This window comes from Canis aureus, chromosome 8 (genome assembly GCF_053574225.1).
Source record: "Canis aureus isolate CA01 chromosome 8, VMU_Caureus_v.1.0, whole genome shotgun sequence".
In the NCBI taxonomy this organism is placed as follows: Eukaryota; Metazoa; Chordata; class Mammalia; order Carnivora; family Canidae; genus Canis; species Canis aureus.
In genome coordinates this window covers 38,846,707-38,865,394 of record NC_135618.1, presented here as the reverse complement: position 1 = coordinate 38,865,394, position 18,688 = coordinate 38,846,707, and the positions used below count along the sequence as shown (strand labels likewise).

Sequence of the window (18,688 nt, the reverse complement as noted above, 5' to 3'; positions counted from 1 at the left end):
CGGCCCGCACTGCAGCGCGAGCGCGCTACCGGCCGGCCGTGGACGCAGAGCGCGGCCGGGCCCGAGCGCCGAGCGGGCGTAGCGCGAGCAGACAGGCCGCGGTCGCCGCCGGATCCCGCCCCGCGCCCCGCCATGCCGTCCGCGGGCCCGGGCTGAGCCGCCGGCGCCGGGGCGGGCTCGGGGCTCGGGGCTCGGGGGCTCGGGGCCGGGCCGGGGCCATGCGCGCGCTGCCCTGACGATGCCGCCCGCCGCGCCCGGCCGCCTGGCGCTCGCCCTGGGCCTGGGCCTGTGGCTCGGGGCGCTGGCGGGGGGCCCCGGGCGCGGCTGCGGCCCGTGCGCGCCCCCCTGCCTGTGCGGCCCTGCGCCCGGCGCCGCCTGCCGCGTCAACTGCTCGGGCGGCGGACTGCGGACGCTCGGACCCGCGCTGCGCATCCCCGCCGCCGCCACCGCGCTGTGAGTAGCCCGCCGCCCCGCGCCCGGCCGGCGGTTGCCATGGCGCCGCGGGGACTCGGGGGCGCCCGGGGGTGGGGGGCTCGGCGCGCCTGCACCCTGCGCTCCGGGGAGAGGCCCGGCCGGGCAGGCCGCCGGCCTGGCGGGCCTCGCAGGGCGTGGGCGCGTCCCGGCCTCTGCAGGGGAAACGCAGCGCGGGCCAGGCCTCTCCCAGGGCGAGGCTCCAGCGCGGGGAGGTCGGCAGCTAAATAAGGAAAACCCGGGGCCGCGGGCGGCCCTCAGCCCCCCGGGCCGGGGCGAAGCAGAAGGATCCTGGCTTCTCCGAAAGGAGAAAACGTCCCACCTGCTGGGGCTCCGCAGTCGCGAGTTGCAGGGGGACCAAGGGGACGCGGGACAGCGCGCGGGGCAGGGTGGAAGGTGTCCGAGGGAACCGGCCAGCACGGAGCCGCTAATTAAGGCCCAGCCTGGCCTGGGGGGCTGCTCTGTACCCGGGAGCCCTGCCCGAGGGAGCCGGGAGGATGGCAGCTCTGGCTGGGAAGGCTGGGAAGGCTTCCAGGAAGAGGTGTCGGCACAAAGATGTGAAGGATGTGTGAGCCCTGGCGGGACGGAACCGTGTGTGCCAGGCCGGGAGGCTGAACGGGTGGTGTGCGGGTGTAGGGTAGCCCGGTGTGGCAACCGCTAGGGAACTGTGAGGAAGTGGGCAGGATGGGAGGTGGGCTGGGCTCATTAAGGGCCTCCGTCTGTCCAGGGCTCTGACATGATCCTGGGGCAAGTGGCAGCGGCTTACATGCCAAAGAGCTGTTGTCGGGTGTCCATCTCAGACTTGATAGCACAGCCTTTGTGGAGAGCTTGCCCTGTGCGAGCCCTGTGCCAAGCTCTGGCTGTGGACTGTGGTGCTTAAAGCCTCTCCTTAAGGCCCTGGGGCAAGGTACCCCCAAGATTCCTCTTTGACAGATGAGAAAACAGACTCAGGTGGTGTGACTTGCCCACGTAACAAGTAGTGGCCAGCACGTGGCAGAGTGGAGCTTGACTGAGGTGCTCAGGACCCAGAGTTGGAATGGACAGGGTGCATGGGACCGAGACTGGCAGACAGTTGTCTCCAGGCCGGGGGCAGGCTCCGGGCCTGCCAATCTGCATTCCTGTGGCCCGCTTTGGATTTTGTGGGCACTTTCAGGCACCCGAGCCAGGACTCCCTTCCATCCGTGGCCACGTGCTAGATCCACCGGGTAGCATTTAACATCCTGAGGCTTGTTAAATCTGGGGATGGGTTGGGGCACCTGGATGGCTCAGCAGTTAAGCATCTCCCTCCCTCAGGGTGTGACCCGGGGGTCCCAGGATCGAGTCCCACATCGGGGTCCCCACAGGGAGCCTGCTTCTCCCTCTCTCTGTGTCTCTGCCTCTCTCTCATGAATAAATAAATAAAATCTTAAAACAAAAAAAATCTGGGGATGGGTCCCGGAACTTGGTTCTCTAATATTCCCTGGCTGTCCCCCGTGTGTGGCCACCTTTAGTTAGGAACCCTGTGGTCAGTGTTGAGGTGAGTTTGGATGTTGTTGGGGTAGGTGGGTGAAGTAGGGGTGGGTACTTCTCCTGGGTGGTCTGGGCATTGGGGGTGGGGGAAGAGCAGGTTCTCCAGGATCAGCTGGGAGCCATAGGGGTGGCGTTGGGCCTGTTGCTTTGCTGTCTGACCACTTGAGCATTTGCCACCCCGGCTGTCTCTGTGGGGACGGGCCTCTTGCCCGCACCAGCGCCTGCGTAATTACGTCAGAGCCACCCCACTGCTTGTTTCTGGATACTGTGGGTGAAGGTACCTCCGTCTCTGGTGGGCTGGGCTCTGCTGAGGTCAGGCCTGGCTTGTCCTGGGCATTCTCTGCTTCCTCAGCACGTGGTGCTCAGCTGCCTCCAGGAGCTGTGCAGGGAGTAAGCAGCACGGGTGGGTCGGTCGGGAGCTGGCAGTGGGGTGCAGGCTCTGGAGCCCCTTGGGCAGTGCTGGCACCCAAGACTGTTGCCTGTGTCCCCGTAGGCTCCGTTCCTGGGTTTGGAGGTCCTGGGAGCTGATGGCCTGGCCCGGCCTGAGCCAGCAGGATTTCCAGGGTTGCTGGTCCCTTTGAGCTTGAGGTGGGGCCCTGAGACACAGGTGGATGGGGAGCAGAGTAGACCCCACACGGTTATTTACGCCCCGAAGCTGCCTCTGGGAGACTTCTGGAACTTGGGGACCAGGCACCCAAGGGACATGGGCCCTCTCCTCGTCCCCCAAACCACCGTCGGGGCTCCGTGGGCTGCCCTAGCCATTCTGCTGGTCAGCCCTGCAGGCCCCGTCCTCAGGGAGAGGGAGGTAGGGGAGTCTTCTCTAAGGCAGAGGGACCAAGCTCAGAGGGCAGGGAGCATCCTGGGTGAGGGTGTGCCCCAGCAGCCCTGCCTTTCGGGTGGCAGCAGCGGCCGCCTCTGGTGGGTTCAGGCCTGGTACCTCTGTCATCAGCGTCTCACAGCCACCCTCCGCCTGAGACTGCTTGGACAGCTTGGGGCACGAGACGTGGGTAGAAGGCCCACGGCTGGCCCACAGCGGACTGCAGGCCTCAGCAGGCAGGCAGGGTGGCCTGGGTTAACGGTGCTGCTGGAGGTGGCCCGAGAGAGGTGACGTTACTCAGCAAATTGTTGCTGTTGTCCCGTTTTTAAAGCTTTATCGTGGATAATTTGAATAGAGGCAGAAATGGGCAAAATCGTGGGCTGAGCCTCATGGACCCGGCGCCCTCCGTCCTGTGCCTCCACACCTCCACCCGTCTTCCAACCAGACTCTGGCTGTCCCGTTCTCTGACGTGAAACCATCTTGGAGTGTGTGGCCACACCGTGGTCACACCTACGATGATGAGTGATTCCCTGATCCCAGTCTGTGCCAGCATGTTTAGGTTTGGGCTTGTCTCTGGGTTTTTGGTAGTTTCAGTTAGGATCCAAATAAGCAAGTAGTCTTTTGTCTTCCACACAGCGCAAGTAGTCTTTTGTCTTCCGATGAGGTGTCCACTTTCCCTCAGCGCTCTCCTTCCTCATGCAACTTGTGGAAACTGGCTCTGATGGCATCCCGGTTTGGACGACGCCTCTGTCAACCTCTGTGGTGTTATCTGGTGTGTCTCTGCCCTCAGTTTCCTGTAGTTTGCTAGTTGGTCTGGAGCTGCGTTGTGTGGCAAACCCCACTTCAAGCACTCTGGGGGCTCTTGTGGCCGGTGGCTAGTGTCGGACAGGGTGACAGAGACTTAGAATGCTCATCGGCAGAGGAAGTTCGGATGTGACAGTGCTGCTCGAGGTGTGGCCCATCATGGGTCAGGGTCAGGTGCTTGAAGAAGAGGTTGTGCTTGGCCAACCACTTCTTGGGCTATGCGCTGCTGACCTCAGCCACTGCTCCAGGACTCGGTTTGGGGCAGGAACTCAGTAGGGACTTGGTTCGTTGATGGAAATACCAGGGCCTTCGGGTCTTTTGTCACCTGGGGGGTACTTAGGGCCTCGCTCTTCCCTGCCTCTGCCCCTGAATGGCAGGAGAGTTGGGGTGACGGGGGAGGCTTGGCCTCCAGCATCTACATAGCACATGGGCGTGAGGGAGGTTGGGCAGTGGGGAGCAGACCACGGGGCCTGGCATGTGCGTGACGTGTTAGGCTGAATGTGCCACATGTGTTGCTGCCTGGAGGACGGGCCGGGGTCCCCTCCCTGAGCCCTCAGGGTCCCCTCCCTGAGCCCTCACCAGACAGAGAGCCTGGCTGCTGTGTGCTGGGCCCCGTGCCTGGAGTCTCTGAGGTTGTTTTCACGGTGAAGCTGATATTAAACCAAAGACACAGGCGATGGGGAGGGGGCTGCATTGGAGGGGGTGCCTGGAAGGACCCCCAGCGTAGGTGCATTGAGGTCTGAGAGAGAGCGTCCCAGACAAGGGACAGCCTGGAGGAGTCTCGAGGCTCCGGGTGATGGAGGCGTGGGGGCTGAGCCTTTATCTGGAGAACTGCTGGGGACAGCATTGGAGGGTTCAAGGTGGAAGTGGCTCGGAACACTGGCTGCTGGGTGGAGATGGGTATCGGGAGGGTCTGGGCGTCCTGCATGCCCGGCTGCTCTCACTGTCCTGTCCCCTGAGCTGCTCGGTGTGGCCGGCCAGCACTCGGAATTCAGAATAAAAGCACATGTGTCACAGTTTCCCAATGGGACACGGAATGCGGATTTGCCAGAGCTGAAGACAGGAGGGCACGTGGTAGGAGGGGCCCCTGCCTGGGCAGGGAGGTGAATGGGGAGCCTCTGGCTGCCCCTGCAACACTTGGGTACTTGAAGGGGCCAACATCGGAGCATCCACGGGACCGGCAACTGTCAGGAGCTGGGGGTGCCTGGGAGTGGTGAGGACAGCCGCCTCCATGGGGGCGAGCCCACCTGCCAGACACCTGCCAGGTGGGGAGCACGTGCGAGCCTTTTATGTAACGAGGGGCCTGTAGCCGGAACATATTGAAACAACAAGGGTTTTTATGTATTTTTGATGCTAATGAGATAAAGGGCCCAATTAAACTATGGGTGAAGGATCTGAACAGACTTTTTTCCAAAAAAGAGACAGACGACCGGTAAGCCTATGCAAAAATGCTCAGCATGTGGCTTTCAGGAAAACACAAATCAAACTGCAGCGAGCTACCCCTCACACCCATGGGGATGGCTGTCTCCAAAGACAGATCGTAGCAAGTGTTTGGAGGATGTGGAGAAATCGGGCCGCCCACCCACTGCCGGTGGGGCCGAGAATGGGGCCGCACTCTGGAGAGCCATCTGTGGGCTCCCCAGAAGGTGAAATGTGGGGCCACGGTAGGACCCAGCAGTTCTCCTCCTAGGTGTCTACCCAGGGGAGGGGACATCTCTGTCCACACAGAAATCTGTACCCAGGTTTGCAGTGGCAGGATTCATCGTAGCTGGAAAATGGAAACAGCACAGGTGTTTTAGCAGCTGCAGAACCAGTGAGCAGGGCCGTCGGCCCACGCGTGGGGTACTGCTCAGCCGTTGACACAAACAAGGCCCTGACACCTGCTCCAACCTACATAAGCCTTGAAAGCACGTTAAGTGAAAGAGGCCAGACACAAGAGGCCATGTGCCGAATGATTTCACTGGTAGGAAATGTCCAGAACAGGCAACTCCGTGGAGCCAGAAGGCGGACTAACGTGTACAGCTGGGGTGGGGGAGGGGTTCGGAGAGGATGGCCAAGGAGTGTGGGGTTTCTCTTGCGGGGGATGAGAATGTCGTGGGACCAGATAGTGGTGCTGGTGGCACAACTTTGAGAAGACACTAGAAGCCGCCAAGTTGTGAGCTTTACAAGGGTGACCTTTATAGTATGCGAGGTTCATCTGTATGGAAAGCCAAATGTCTGAAAAGAGCTGGGGGTGTGCACCCTGCTTCCCTCCGCCGGGTCAGCCTCTCCCTCCGTGGTTGCCACACGCCGGGTTCCTTGCTAAGCGCTTTCTGTCCTTTATCTCGCACTACCTCGCCACGATGCTGTGGGCTGGAAGCTCTCTTGGCCCCATTTTGCAGAGCAGGAAACTGAGGCTCTCCGAGGTTAAGTTACTCCCTAGGGTCACACAGCTGGTGAGTAGCGGCAGAGGTGATGGCGTCATCCCACTCTGGGGCATACCTTGGCCCTGCGCAGGGGGCCTGGCTCACGGAAGGGGGCTGGGGAGCACCCCTGGCTGGGATGGAGGGGGGCTGGGTGGGCTCTGGGCTCAGGCCTCGGCTGCTTGTTCGGCCCTGCCCTGCCCAGCCCTTCCCCACGGCTCCCTGCTCGGGCGGCCCTCGGCCCTCTAGGCTGTGGTTCTTCCCACTGACTTCCTGTCTGGTTCTGGAGACCCAGGAGTCGGGACTGGCCTGGAATCAGACCTGGTTCACATCCCAGCTCCTCCATTTCCTGCGTGACCTTGGCTGAGTCACTCAGCCTTCCCGAGCTCTCGTCTCCTCACTTGCAGAGGCGTGGATGGCCCTTCTGGGGTTGTGGGCGCATCCACAGGGCTCAGTGCTGGGGCCGCAGTGACTGCAAGCGTCGCCCGAGGGGCCTCTGAGCTCTGTTCTCTCCGCGGCCTCAGAGCCCATTACCTTGTCCCAAGCACTGGCCTCCCAGAGATGGTGCTTGGGTCCTTCCTGCCCTGCTGACGGAGCAGGAGCCTGGAGAGAGGAGCCCTGAGCACGTGTGTTGGTCACCGTGTTGTTCAGGCCAAATGCCAGATGGGGGGGTGCAGGTCACACCCCTCGGCTCCCACCGCAGGGTAGGGGGGCACGGGTGAGCCCTGGGAGGCGCGGTCCTGCACACCCCTCGGCTCCCACCGTGGGGAGGCCTGAGGCCCGGAAGCCTTGCCGCCCCCTCGGCCCTGACCTTAGAGGTGGGTACTGCGCAGGGCCATGTGTCTGTTGGGAGCCGTGACCCCTGGCACGTCCCTCTGCTGTTTGGGTCTTAGTTTATGCATTTGTGTTTTTGATGCATTCAGGTACCGATGCGAGACACAGCGCGGCTTTAAGGTGTGATTAGAGTGTGTGGTTTCCCGTGTCCACCTTGCTCTGTGACCTGGGGTGATGGGGCCACGAGAGCCCCTGGGTGCGCCCCGCGTCGGCCCTGCTGCTGGGGCCCCTGTCCTGCGCGGCACACCCTGGTGACCTCACTCGAGCTGGGGGCGGAGGCGCCGGTGTCGACGAGACTCGGTTTCCCTCTCCTGCCTCCCTGCAGGCTCATCTTGCAGGCCTTTCTCGAGCCCGAGCCCAGGGCGTGTCCCAGGGGGGCCTCCTCCTCCCCATCCGGTGCTCTGCCTTGGGCCCGGGCGACAGGGTGGCCGGCCACCGTGTTCTAACAGCCGGCCGGGCAGCCCCGCAGGAGTGGCTCTCGCCCCCATGGGCCGCCCCAGAGGTGGTGAGCTGCTGCCCCCTGCTCTCCCACGGCTCGGGGACCCTGGCTCTTGAGGGGACCTGAGGCTCGGTTTCCAGCGAGGAAGCCATTTTGGATGGAGATGTACGTTTTCCTTTCCAGAACATTGTGCAGCGGCCAGCGCCAGCAGCGGGAACCCAGACGGGCCCAACCCGCTGAGCCCTGGGGAATGAAAACATCGCGTTTGTCCTGCCGCCGTCTGGGGTGGTGGCGGCTGTCCGCGGGGTGCCGGGGTGTCTCGGCCGAGGCGGGCCGTGTCCACCGGGTGGCCGGGGCACCGACCGGGCGTGCCTGCAGCCGCCGGCCCAACGCGGCGCAGCTGGAAAATGCAGCTCACGGCCTTTTCTCCCGGAACACCTCGTTCTCTGTGGCTTGGCAGCTGTCTCCGCCAGGGGCCCGGGGGTGCCCGGCCGCCGTGCCAGGGCCAGCGTGGGCAGGGCGCTCTCCCTCCCTGTGGGGCCTGTGGGCCCGGGCCTGGCTGTGTGCTGTCCCTGCGGGCGTGCAGCTCGCCCCGGGTGCCACCCCAAGAGGGCTTGGTCCCATGCCGGGGCCAGAAGGCAGCTCCCCTCCTGGCCGGGGCAGCGCTTGGGGCCGGGCTCACAGCTCTGGTGGCCTCGGGGTCCCCAGCCTGCAAACCGCTCTCTAGCCCTGGTGTCCGCGGCTTCCAGCCCAGCAACGAGGGGGTGATGGGCTTGCTAGCCACGCTGGACTGGCGCCTGTGCCACTGGAGAGCTGGAGGCCACGGCCCAGCTCCCCAGCTCCCTAGCTCCCCAGCCCGGACGGGGAGAGCCCAGCCTTTGGCCTCTGGGGAGGCGACGGTGGGCAGCGGCGTTCCTGGCCGTGGGAGGGATGGCCCTCCCCTCCTTCCCTAGCTGGCTGACAGGTCTGAGCGCATCTCCTGAGCGGGATGCCACACCCGGAGGGCTGCTGGACACACTCGGGTACGGGCCTTCTCCCCTTGCCCTGAAGGGTGGCCCCAGACCCTCTCCTGGGTGGGCCCCCAGCCTGGTCTTGTTAATGCCCTGACGGTGGCTGCCTCTGGGCAGGTTGATCTGGGGACATCTCTCCTCCAAGCAGTGTCTTTCTGTCCCAGCGTGGAGGACACCCCAGCCCTTGTCTCCTTTCTGCGGGTCAGACGCTCCCCTGCCCAGCCCGGCCTGGCCTGCGGTCCCCAGGAGTCCCTGGGCAGGCGGCGTCCCGCATGAGGTATCGCTGTCCCGTCCTGGTGAGAGGCCAGTAGTGGGAGGGCAGACCTCGGGTGGCGGGGCTCCCCAAAATGCTGGGAACCGTGGCCACCTCCTGTACCTGGGAGGTTCCCAGGCAGACCTCTCCTCCCCACAACCCCTCACTGCCGCCCCGGGCCGGTGGGCCCCTCCGGGGACAGCCCGCCTCTGCCCCCTCCCCAGCTGGCCCTCTCTGTGTGTTTGTCTTCAAATCCGCTCCTTCCTAAACTCGAATTCATTAATTTACACATCATCGTTTCCGGCCCTGGAAGCCAGCCTGGCTCGCCATAAATAGAATGAAAACAGAGCGAGATTATTCCGCTCAGACTGGCTCGGTGCTCCCGGCGGCCGGCCCGGTGCTGCGGGGCCCCCAGTGCTGCGGGAGCTGCGGGGAGTTGCGGCGTGGCCAGCACGGCCCACGGTGCAGGGGCGGAGCGGGAGGCCTCTCCCCTTCACCCTGGGCCTGGCTCCTGCAGGGGTGTCGGGGGTCCTCCCTGCTGGGCCCAGGAGAACCTGTTTCTCCCCAGAGCCAGCAGGGTCTCCGGGGAAGGAGAGGCCAGTCCAGGCTGTGTCTCCAGGAGCCCGGTGATGGAGGGCGGAGCACGGGGCCCTGGGCCCCAGACAGGGAGTGGGGTACATTCTTCCTGCCAGCACGGCCGTCCTGTCCTGCCAGAGGGAGGAGGCAGCTGCTGGCTCCAGAGGAGTGGGTTACATAACCTCCGCAGCGGCCCCTCCAGAGTCAGTCCCCCCCCAAGCCCTGTTTCCAGTGCGGCGGCCAGCACAGGGGTGGGGGTGATGGGCTGGGGCCTGGCACTCGCCCCCGCCGCTGACCACATGCGTCTGGAATGTGCAGATGTTTCCTTGGGGGCTCCGGCTGGCCCCCAGACCCCGCCCAGCATCTGGACTGGGGAGCGGGCACACGAGCCACTCCTCTCCTTGGCAGAGGAGGAAACTGAGGCCGGTCAGGGCTGCAGGGCAGGGTCCCAGCTTCTCTAGGGCCTCCAGTTCCTCAGCTCTAGAAGGGTAGGGTGCTCTTGGAGCCGCCCTGGGCTCACGGACGCTCCAGACCTGCTGTTAATGACCACTTTCCTGCACCCTGACCCCTTCCCCTCCCCTGGGTACAGCCCCTCCTCAGCCCTCCCCGCTGGGGCCCAGATGTGAGCAGGGGCAGGACGCAGGTACTGAGCCTTCTGTGGAGAGGGCAGGGGGGAGCCACTGTGGCTCGTCGGATGGGGGTCCTTGAGCACCTTCCGGGCACCTCCAGTTTGTGGTGGAAGCAGGGTTCCCCCCGCCAGGCTTCTGCTTGGAGCAGGAAGGAGCAGACCCGGACAGATGGGGACCCCAAGGGTGCACACGCAGGGAGGCTGGTGCCCCGTCTCAGGAGGATGCCTGGTGTGGAGGGCGGGGGGAGTCAGGACCTCCCCAGCACGGGGACAGCCTGGGCTCCCCAGTGACTGCTGGGTCACTGCGGTGGGGGCGGAGAAGGACGGCCAGCCTCTCAACCTGATCCCTGGTGCCTGGGGAGGGGACACGTGTCTTGTGCTGTCGTGGGTGTGTGCCCGTGCCCTGGTGGTGTGTGGGTCCTCAGATCACCCACCTCCTCCCTAAGCTGGCCTGACCCCTCCAGTCTTGGCCTTGGGATCCTTGGAGGTTGCTCGTGTGGGCCTCGGGGGCACTGGGGAGCATCTAGCTGGCCAGAGGGTGGACCCTGCTTGGCCCAGGACCTCTGAGGGGTGCAGTCCGGCCAGGCTGCTGGCCCTCCTCCCGGTAGGGGCCGGCCGCTCGCTGCTTGGCCAGCCCCTGCTGCTGTAGCCCTGCTGGGCTCTTCGGCAGCTCCCTGGGCCTGCTGCGTCTCTCCCTGGTGGTTGCAGGACGTGAGGAACCCCAGCATGGGGGCAGGGTGTCAGACTGTGATGATGTCACCTGGGGGTTGCAGAGGAAACCTGGGTGGGTGGGGGCAGGGAGGCTGGCCCGGGGCCTCCTTGGCATTCCCCCCGAACATTGGCAGCCAGAACAAATGTGGACAAGTGGCTGTTGAGGACCTTGGGGCTGTGGGACCGTGCTGTCCATGTCCCCCTTCTGGTGACCCCCAGAGCTCCCCCTCCATGTCCCCTCTGCCTCTGCGTCTCTCCCAGTGGACACCGTTGCCCGTGGCCTGCCCCACGCAGATGCTCCCACAGCCTGGGGTGGGCTGCGGGGCTGGGGCTCGGCCTGGTTCTGCCCTTGGGGCCTGGGACCTTGGCCGAGCAGGATCCCCGAGAGCCTGCTGATATTTTCTGGGCCCCTTGGGCCAGGCCAGGCCCAGGTGAGCGTCAGGGGGGTGGGAGGAGGAAAGTGCAGGGAGCACGTGGCCAGCACCCATGACCGTGTGACCGTGATGGTGGGGCCTTCCACGTGCGGGGGCTGCTGGGCCAGGCAGAGCTGGCTGGAGGACCTCATGCGCCGGGGACGGCCGGGAGCCACAGCCAGGAGGCCAGAGACAGCGATGTCCTGATGCGCGGGGGTGGGTGCTGGCTGAGTGGCCGGCCCCTCCCGCCCGCTGCCCTGCTTTCTCAGGCACCACGGGCGGTTCCCAGCAGCTGCCACTCGTGATGGATTTTCCAGAAAATGGGATGTGGAAAAACATTTTAGGGATTTTCCTTCTTTCTTTCCTCTTCTGCTTGAGGCCCCAGCTGGGAAGCTCCCCCGGGAACCTCCAGTGGGTCTCAGGCCCGTGCTCATCCTCGGGCCTGCATCCTCTGCTTCTGGCGTCTGGTTCTTCCTCAGTTCAGCCGTCAGGAGGTCTGCGAAGGCCTTGCTGAAGGGTCGCATGGCACAGCCATTGTCACTCCAGAGCATCATGGTTGGCCAGTTGGGTGGGAGTCCGGCCGCCCCTCCCTGGCCCCCAGGCCTGGCCTGCCCACCCAGCGCTGGGAGAGGGGTCGGGCTGGCGGGGGGAGCCTGTCGAGCGCGGAGTGGCCATTGTACCCTAGAAAGCCTTGCCCATCAGCACCCCGTCCCCGGCGACGTGTGGGAAGGGACAGGGGAATCCGGGCTCCATGGTGAGGGGCACAGGTGACCCTGCCAGGGGGCCCTTGCCCCACGTTCCCTGGCCCCCGAAGGCGTCTCCAGCCCTAGAATTCCTGGAACCCAGGTTCTGGGTGGAGACGGATGTGCATGTTTGCCCCACACAGGCACCCGCCTCCCTATGTATCTGTCCCCGCCCTCCCCCGGGACGGGAAGCCTGGAGGCCACTGAGACCAGCGCCTTGTCCCGGCACCTCGCACCTCGCTGGGATGGGGCAGGGCTCGTGGTCAGGGACCTGCCGCTCCTCGAGGGGAGGCAGCCTCCCCGCCTCACCTCCTGGCCCTCCCCTGCCAGCCCCCTTGCCACTGTCCCCTGTGAAGCTCCCCCCAGGCCCCCTGGGGCGCCTGTCTGTCGGCCCCTGCACACCTCGTTTCTCCTTTTTTGAGGGCAGAACAGGTGTGGAAAACTCAGGGACTCACCTGCTCTCAAGACTGGAGCTGTTAGGTGTCCCCCCTTTCCGGCACTTTCTTTAGATCTTAGCTGGAAGAGTTACGGGGGGGGGGGTGCTGCATTTTGCACCTGGACTTCCCCTGCACCTGTGCTGAGGGGCTGTACCCGCTCTGCCCACAGGTGAGGGGAGGAGCTCCGTGGCTCCCCTGTGTGTGTGTCTCCGCTGGTTCGGGGGTGGGGGCTGCTGAGGGCTGCACTGCATGTGCAAGGGCTCAAGCTGGCGCTGCTTTCGAACCTCTGGCCTGGAAGTTGAACTTTGCCAGGTTAGGCGCCCTGCCACCTGTCGGGTGGGGCGTGCTGGTCACAGCGGTGGGGGGCTTCTCCCCAGCCCCGCCCCCACCCCTTACCCCTGGGAGCCCCGCCTCCAGGGGGACGGGCACCCCTGTGGCCTGCTCCCCCCTTGGGTGCCCCCCGGTCCCCAGGCCATGTGGGGAGTGCAGATGGCAGGGTGGCCTGGAGGAGGTGCAGCCCGCAGCCCCTGCTGGTTGCCGTGAGACCCTGTGGGGCCGGCAGGTCTGCAGGGTGAAGCAGGGGTTGGGCTGTGGTGGGTGTCGCCTCCTGAGCCTGGTTCCAGACACGGTCTGCGGCATCAGGGGCTAGGCCGGGGCGCTGCTCCGGGCATCCCAGCCGCGAAGCCCCTGTGTCCCGGGGGCCTGTGTGCCCGGAGGCCCAGGCCTGGGCCGGCCCTCAGTGCCTCGGCTGCCCCAGGAGGACCTTGTTCTCACACCAGCCTGTTCCGACTCAGGTCCTGCCGTGTCTGCAGCAGGCCCTGTTTCAGAGGGTGACTGTTGGGGCTGGACGCGCGGCAGGCTGCCTCGGGAGGCCAGGGAGGTGCCCGGGAGGGGGTGCTGGGACCAGGCTGTGGTTGGGGCAGTGGGGGAATCTGAGTGTTGTAGGAGCTAGGTCAGCAGGGCCTGGAGGAGGCGTCAGCGGACCCCGGGCCTCTGCACCACTGGGGGGTCTCGGGGGCCTGCGGTCAGGCCGCTGAGAGGCGTTGTGGGGACATCGAAGGGCAGGCAGTGGCACCTGCAAGGGCATGGGCTCTGCGGGTGGGAGGCCCAGGCCTCGTCGGTGTGGAGGCCACGGCAGGGGGCTACTCCGACATGTGTGTGAGCCTGGGGGGATGAGAGGCTGAGGTGGAGCGGGTGACCGGAAGTGCCCCCCAAGTCAGGGTGCTCCGCGGGTCTCTGTCCCAGGAAGCGGGACGCCCCCAGGAGTCCAGGCGGGGAGGGAGAGTGGAGTCGTTGGCTGCGGGGTGCCTTGCTTGAAGGGCTTCCACCCTCCCCGGGCAGTGGGGGGAGCATTGCCAGCACTGGGGGTCGTGGTTTGGGAACGTTCACATCTTGGGGGTCAAGTGCTTTCGGGGGTATCCCCAGGGGTCAACGTGGCCATGACCGCCCGCTGTCTTCCCTGGGGCCCGGGCCGCGGTGGGTGTGAAGGGGTGCCGCGGCCTCTGGCCCTGCACCAGAATGGCCAGTGCCCTCTGGCCTGCGCTCCGCTGGCGTGGTGACAGCAGGGGTGGACGTCGCGTGCTTTTCCGTGGCTTTGATGCCTGTCTCTGCCAGTACGGTGACGCTGCTAGAAGGGCGTCCCGTTCTGCATTCTTTCACTCGATGTGGTTCCAGAATGTTGTCACTTGGGCTTTGGGCTCCTTTCCCACGGCTGGGTTACTCCCCGTCACGTCTGATTTTGAACGTCCTGTGGTTTGTGGAGAACAGGCTCTGACTCCTGGTCCCTGTGTCCTTGCGTGGGTTCTCGCGGGGTCACCGGGTCTCGGGAGGGTCCACTCCAACGCAGCAGCCACGCATCATGTTTCAGCCTGTGTATGTGATCCCCGACCCTCGTGCTTCCCGGTGGAGCTGTGTGTGACCTTGTTGCCGGGCCGGTGTGTTTCCTGGGGTTGTGTTCGCCTTGCTCTTCCCTGTGGCCTGTCCCCGTAGCCATGACAGGAGGCTGTCCACCATGGCCCCCTCCCCATTTACCTGCCTTCTGTCCTCCATAGTGTCTCGGGGGCATCCTGAGACCCTCCCCAGGCCAGTGACAGCGGGGCCCCAGGCCTGGAGACCCCTGGGCTGCCCTGGTGTGTTTTGGACCCTGTGTGGGGTGGCACTGCTGGGCCAGGGGTGGGACTCGGGGCAGAAAGGGAATGGCGCAGCACGTGGATGGAGTCCTGGGGGCCACCTGCCCTGTCCTGTTCCATTCACTTGGAGCCTCCATCCTGGCCCAGCCCCAGAGCAGCCTGTGGGGTGGGCCTCGGTCTGCCCTGTGCCCTGCGGGGCTCTGGCCCTGATCACTGACCACTTTGCTCCCCAGAGACGTCTCCCACAACCTGCTCCGGGCATTGGACGTTGGGCTCCTGGCAAACCTCTCTGCACTGACAGAGCTGTGAGTGGTCCCCCAAGGGGCCGCGGGAGTCTGCGGGGTGGGCCGGTGGCAGCTGCCTGTCCTCGTGTGGGTCACTGGGGCTCCCATCAGACCTGCTGTATCCCCCCTCTCTTCCAGGGATATCAGTAACAACAAGATTTCAACTCTAGAAGAAGGAATATTTTCTAACTTATTTAACTTAAGTGAAATGTAAGTGATTTTGGTGGGTGTCATTAGCCAGGCCCCTCCCCCGTGACCCTCTTTGCCCTCCTGATCTGGCCTCTGTGCCCCTTCCCACTTGACTAGGCCCTGGGGACTGTCTGCTTGCCTACTGGAGCTCTCTCAGGGCCCGGTAGGCTGCCACAGGGGTGGTGGGATGCTGTGCTTGTCCGGGTACCCCCCCCAACCATCTGCCCTGCCGTCTGCTGAGCACCTGGCCTCATGCCTCTCACAGAAACCTGAGCGGAAACCCGTTGGAGTGTGACTGCGGTCTGGCGTGGCTGCCTCGCTGGGCGGAAGAGCAGCAGGTTCACGTGGTTCGGCCTGAGGCGGCCACGTGTGCTGGGCCCGGCCCCCTAGCTGGCCAGCCCCTCCTCGGGGTCCCCTTGTTGGATGGTGGCTGTGGTGAGTGTGGCTGGAGTGGGGCCAGCTCAGGCCTTCCCTGCTGGGGAGGTCCCCGTAGGTGCTCCAGGGTTACCTGGCTGGTGGGAGGCGGGACCCGGGCAGCAGAGGCGCTTGGACAGTAATCACGGTGCTTGAGACAGGCCGGGTTGGGGTGAGGAAGGCCCTCTGGACCAAGGGGACGGCGCGAGGGGGCGGGAGGTGGGGACAGCAGCCGTTGGGTGGAGGTGACGTGATGGGGACCAGCCTGTCTGCTCCGTCCAGGTGAGGAGTACATTGCCTGCCTCCCTGACAACAGCTCGGGTGCTGTGGCGCTGGTGGCCTTCTCAGCCGCCCACGAGGGCCCACTGACGCCCGAGGCCTGCGGTGCCTTCTGTTTTGCGGCTGGCAATGGCCTTGGGGCCTTCTCAGACCAGGGCTGGTGCCTGTGCGGGGCCGCCCAGCCCCCCAACACCTCCTCAGCCTGCCTGCCCTTCTGCTCCGGCGCCCCACTGGCCCTTGCCCCTGCGTGTGGGGGCCCCACTCTCCTCCAGAACATCTTCCCCGCCTCCCCAGGGGCCGCCCTGGTGGGGCCTCAGGGACCCCTGGCCTCTGGCCAGCCAGCAGCCTTCCATGTCACTGCCTCCCTGCCCGTCAGCTCCACACGCTGGGACTTCGGTGATGGCTCCCCCAAGGTGGACATTGCTGGTCCTGCCACCACTCACCGCTACCTGCTGCCCGGGCTCTATCACGTGACTGTTGTGCTGGCCCTGGGGGCTGGCTCAGCCCAGGTAGAGACCCAGGTGCACGTGGAGGCGGCCCCTGCCTCCCTGGAGCTCACGTGCCTCACCTCGGTGCGCAGCGATGAGACCCTCAAGTTTGGCATCCGAAATCGTGGCGGCTCGGACCTGGAAGCCACATACAGCATTGTGGCTGTGGGCGAGGAGCCAGCCCAAGGTGGGTGCCTTCCCTGCACCCAAGGGCCGGAGTGGGTGGGACAGTTCCGGTTGGACACACATCAATGCCCTCTTCTGCATCTGCAGACCCCGCAGTGGTGCATCCGCTCTGCCCCTCGGACACCGTCATCTTCCCTGGTAATGGGCACTGCTACCGTCTGGTGGCAGAGAAGGCTGCCTGGCTGCAGGCGCAGGAGCAGTGCCGAGCCTGGGCCGGGGCCGCCCTGGCCATGGTGGACAGTCCCGCCATCCAGCACTTCCTGGTCTCCCAGGTCACCAGGTACCCCCCCACCCCTGGAGAGGCTGGGAGGTGAGGTCCCCAGAATGCCGGGGTAGGGACAGCCTGAGGCCTGAGGAGGCTCAGGAGGAGAGGTGGGGGTGGCTGGAGGAGCCGCGTCCAGCTGACATCCTGCTTGGTGGACACCATTCCTGACAGCTCTTCACACAGGTGTGAGGGTGGGGGAGCACCACACGTCCTGTCTGCTGCTCACCCCGCTGTCCCCTGCTGAGCCCCTCCTGGCAGGGGTGGGGACGGTGCTGCTGTGACCGTGGAGGCTGCCTGGGCCTCCCTGGACCCGGAAGAAATGTGCTTCCCTGCAGCCTGCACCACCCCTCCCCCGCTGCCATCGGCGCCTGCCGAGACCCATCTCCCCCTGACTCCCCGTGTGGGCCGACCCGATGAGATCATGCCCTGGGCATCCTCATGCCCTGCTTGTCCAGAAGGGGAGACTGAGGCCCAGAATGGTCAAGGCCTCTGCCCAAGGTCACCCGTTTAACTGGCAGTAGCTGGGCCCCCGCCCTGGCCCTGACCGTGGCACCTCATTCCTCTCCCGGTGCTCCCCTGTCCAGGTGTCGATAAGCCCTGCCTCCAGAAGGGTCTTCCCGCGTGGGCAGAGCTGTGGGCAGTGGCCTGTTTGGGGGGCTGATGTGCAGGTGTTCTGTTCCCCAAATGCTACACCCAGAGTTGCCTTTTTTTTTTTTTTGGAGGTTTTTTTTATTTTATTTTTTGATTTTTTTGTTTTTGTTTTTTGAAGATTTTTAGTATCCATTTTAGAGGAAAGGAGGAAGAAGAGGGGCAGGGGGAGAGAGGTTTTCCCGCAGAATGCCCCCTCAGCACAGAGCCCAGCATGGGGGCTCAATCTCATGACCCTGAGATGGTGACCTGAGCTGGAACTGAGTCAGCCGCTCAGCCAGCTGCGCCCCGCAGGCGCCCCTGCCCCCAGAGCCTTGTCACAGTACGGTGTGGGCGGGTGGGGCCCCGGCCCTGTACGCACGGGTGTGTGTGGACACTGCCGTGGCCTTGCTTGCCGGGTCTCCGAGCCTCCGAGTTTCCCCATGTGGAGAGTGGGGAGAGGGGCTCCCATGGGAGGGCTGGGGAGGGTGGTGTCTGTGCGGAGCCCCTGAGCGTCCCCCCACCGCCTGCCCGCAGGAGCCTGGACGTGTGGATCGGCTTCTCAGCCGTGGAGGGGGCGGAGGCGGGCCCGGTGGTGCAGGGTGCCGCCTTCAGCCTCGAGAGCTGCCAGAACTGGCTCCCCGGGGAGCCGCACCCCGCCACCGCCGAGCGCTGCGTGCGGCTCGGGCCTGCGGGCCAGTGCAACACGGACCTGTGCTCGGCGCCCCATAGCTACGTCTGCGAGCTGCGGCCTGGAGGTGTGCTGGGGCCGCGGTGGTGGGGTCACCTGTCCTGGATGGAAGCCGTCTCCCCGAAGCATGGGCGGGAGCTCCCCACGGCAGTCCCAGTCCTCCCCCGCCCCCAGGGCCCCCCCCCGACCACGCAGGGTCTCCGGGCTGCCCCTTCTGTCCTGGCCAGACGGTCACCTCCCCCATCCCGGGCTCCTTCCTTAGCTGTTCAATGGCCGCTGTGTTTGCTGAGCACCTGTTGTGCTGAGCTGAACCTGCCCCCGATGAGACAGACCAAGCTGCGGGGCCTGGGAGGCTCCTGCCAGGTGGCTCCGTCCGGGGTCCGGCCCTGCCTTGGGCCCCACAACGCTCTCCTCCGGGGCCCAGGACCTCATTGCACCCTTGTCATCCCAGGTCCCGTGTGGGACGCGGAGAACTTCCTCGTGGGAGCGCCCATTGGGGACCTGCAGGGACCCTTGAGCCCCCTGGCACAGCAGGAGGCCCTCTCGGCTCCCCAGGAGCTTATCGAGGTAGGCTGACCCCGGGCCCTCCAGGACACAGTCTGGAGCCTGAGCCTTAGACTGGCTGCTGTGGCTCTTTAAAAACAAGCTCTTTTTCCTGCCTTCCTGATGCCCCGTGTGCCCACTGGAGGTGCTGCAGGGACCCTCCACTACGCAGACAGCAGGCCCCACCCCAGTACCCGAGAAAGCTCTGGGTACTCCCGAGCCTTCTCTCGGGTGTTTGTGGGGGTTTTCACAAAACAAGGTGGCAGTTCTGCTCACAGATGGTTTCGACCTGATTTTTCATCCTGAGTGTCCTCCACAGTGTCAAGCCCCACCTGGTGGGGTAGACCAGGGTGGGACAGGCGGGGGAGGTCGGGGTCTGTGGAGCTGAGCAGCGCCCCCTGCCCCCCCTCAGGTGATGGTGTTCCCCAGCCTGGGCCTGAGCAGGGAAGCCTTCCTCACTGCAGCTGAGTTTGGCACCCAGGAGCTGCGCCGGCCCACCCAGCTGCGACTGCAGGTGTTTCGGCCCGTGGGAGAAGCAGGTGGGAC

The 18,688-nt window shown here is 65.1% G+C and overlaps 1 protein-coding gene across 5 annotated transcripts in view; it reads left to right on the top strand.

Annotated features, from left to right (window-relative positions):
- The first annotated feature begins 223 nt into the window (after window positions 1-223).
- The window catches only part of PKD1 (polycystin 1, transient receptor potential channel interacting), a 41,492-nt gene continuing 23,027 nt past the window's right edge, over window positions 224-18,688 (top strand). For all 5 annotated transcript variants that reach the window (XM_077906174.1, XM_077906173.1, XM_077906172.1 and 2 more), the window contains exons 1-9: window positions 224-453; window positions 14,410-14,481; window positions 14,599-14,670; window positions 14,915-15,084; window positions 15,346-16,017; window positions 16,104-16,296; window positions 17,446-17,666; window positions 18,051-18,166; window positions 18,555-18,681. In XM_077906174.1, coding sequence (XP_077762300.1) covers window positions 239-453; window positions 14,410-14,481; window positions 14,599-14,670; window positions 14,915-15,084; window positions 15,346-16,017; window positions 16,104-16,296; window positions 17,446-17,666; window positions 18,051-18,166; window positions 18,555-18,681 — 1,858 coding nt within the window. In that variant the 5' untranslated portion in view covers window positions 224-238. The remainder of the gene's footprint in view (window positions 454-14,409; window positions 14,482-14,598; window positions 14,671-14,914; window positions 15,085-15,345; window positions 16,018-16,103; window positions 16,297-17,445; window positions 17,667-18,050; window positions 18,167-18,554; window positions 18,682-18,688) is intronic.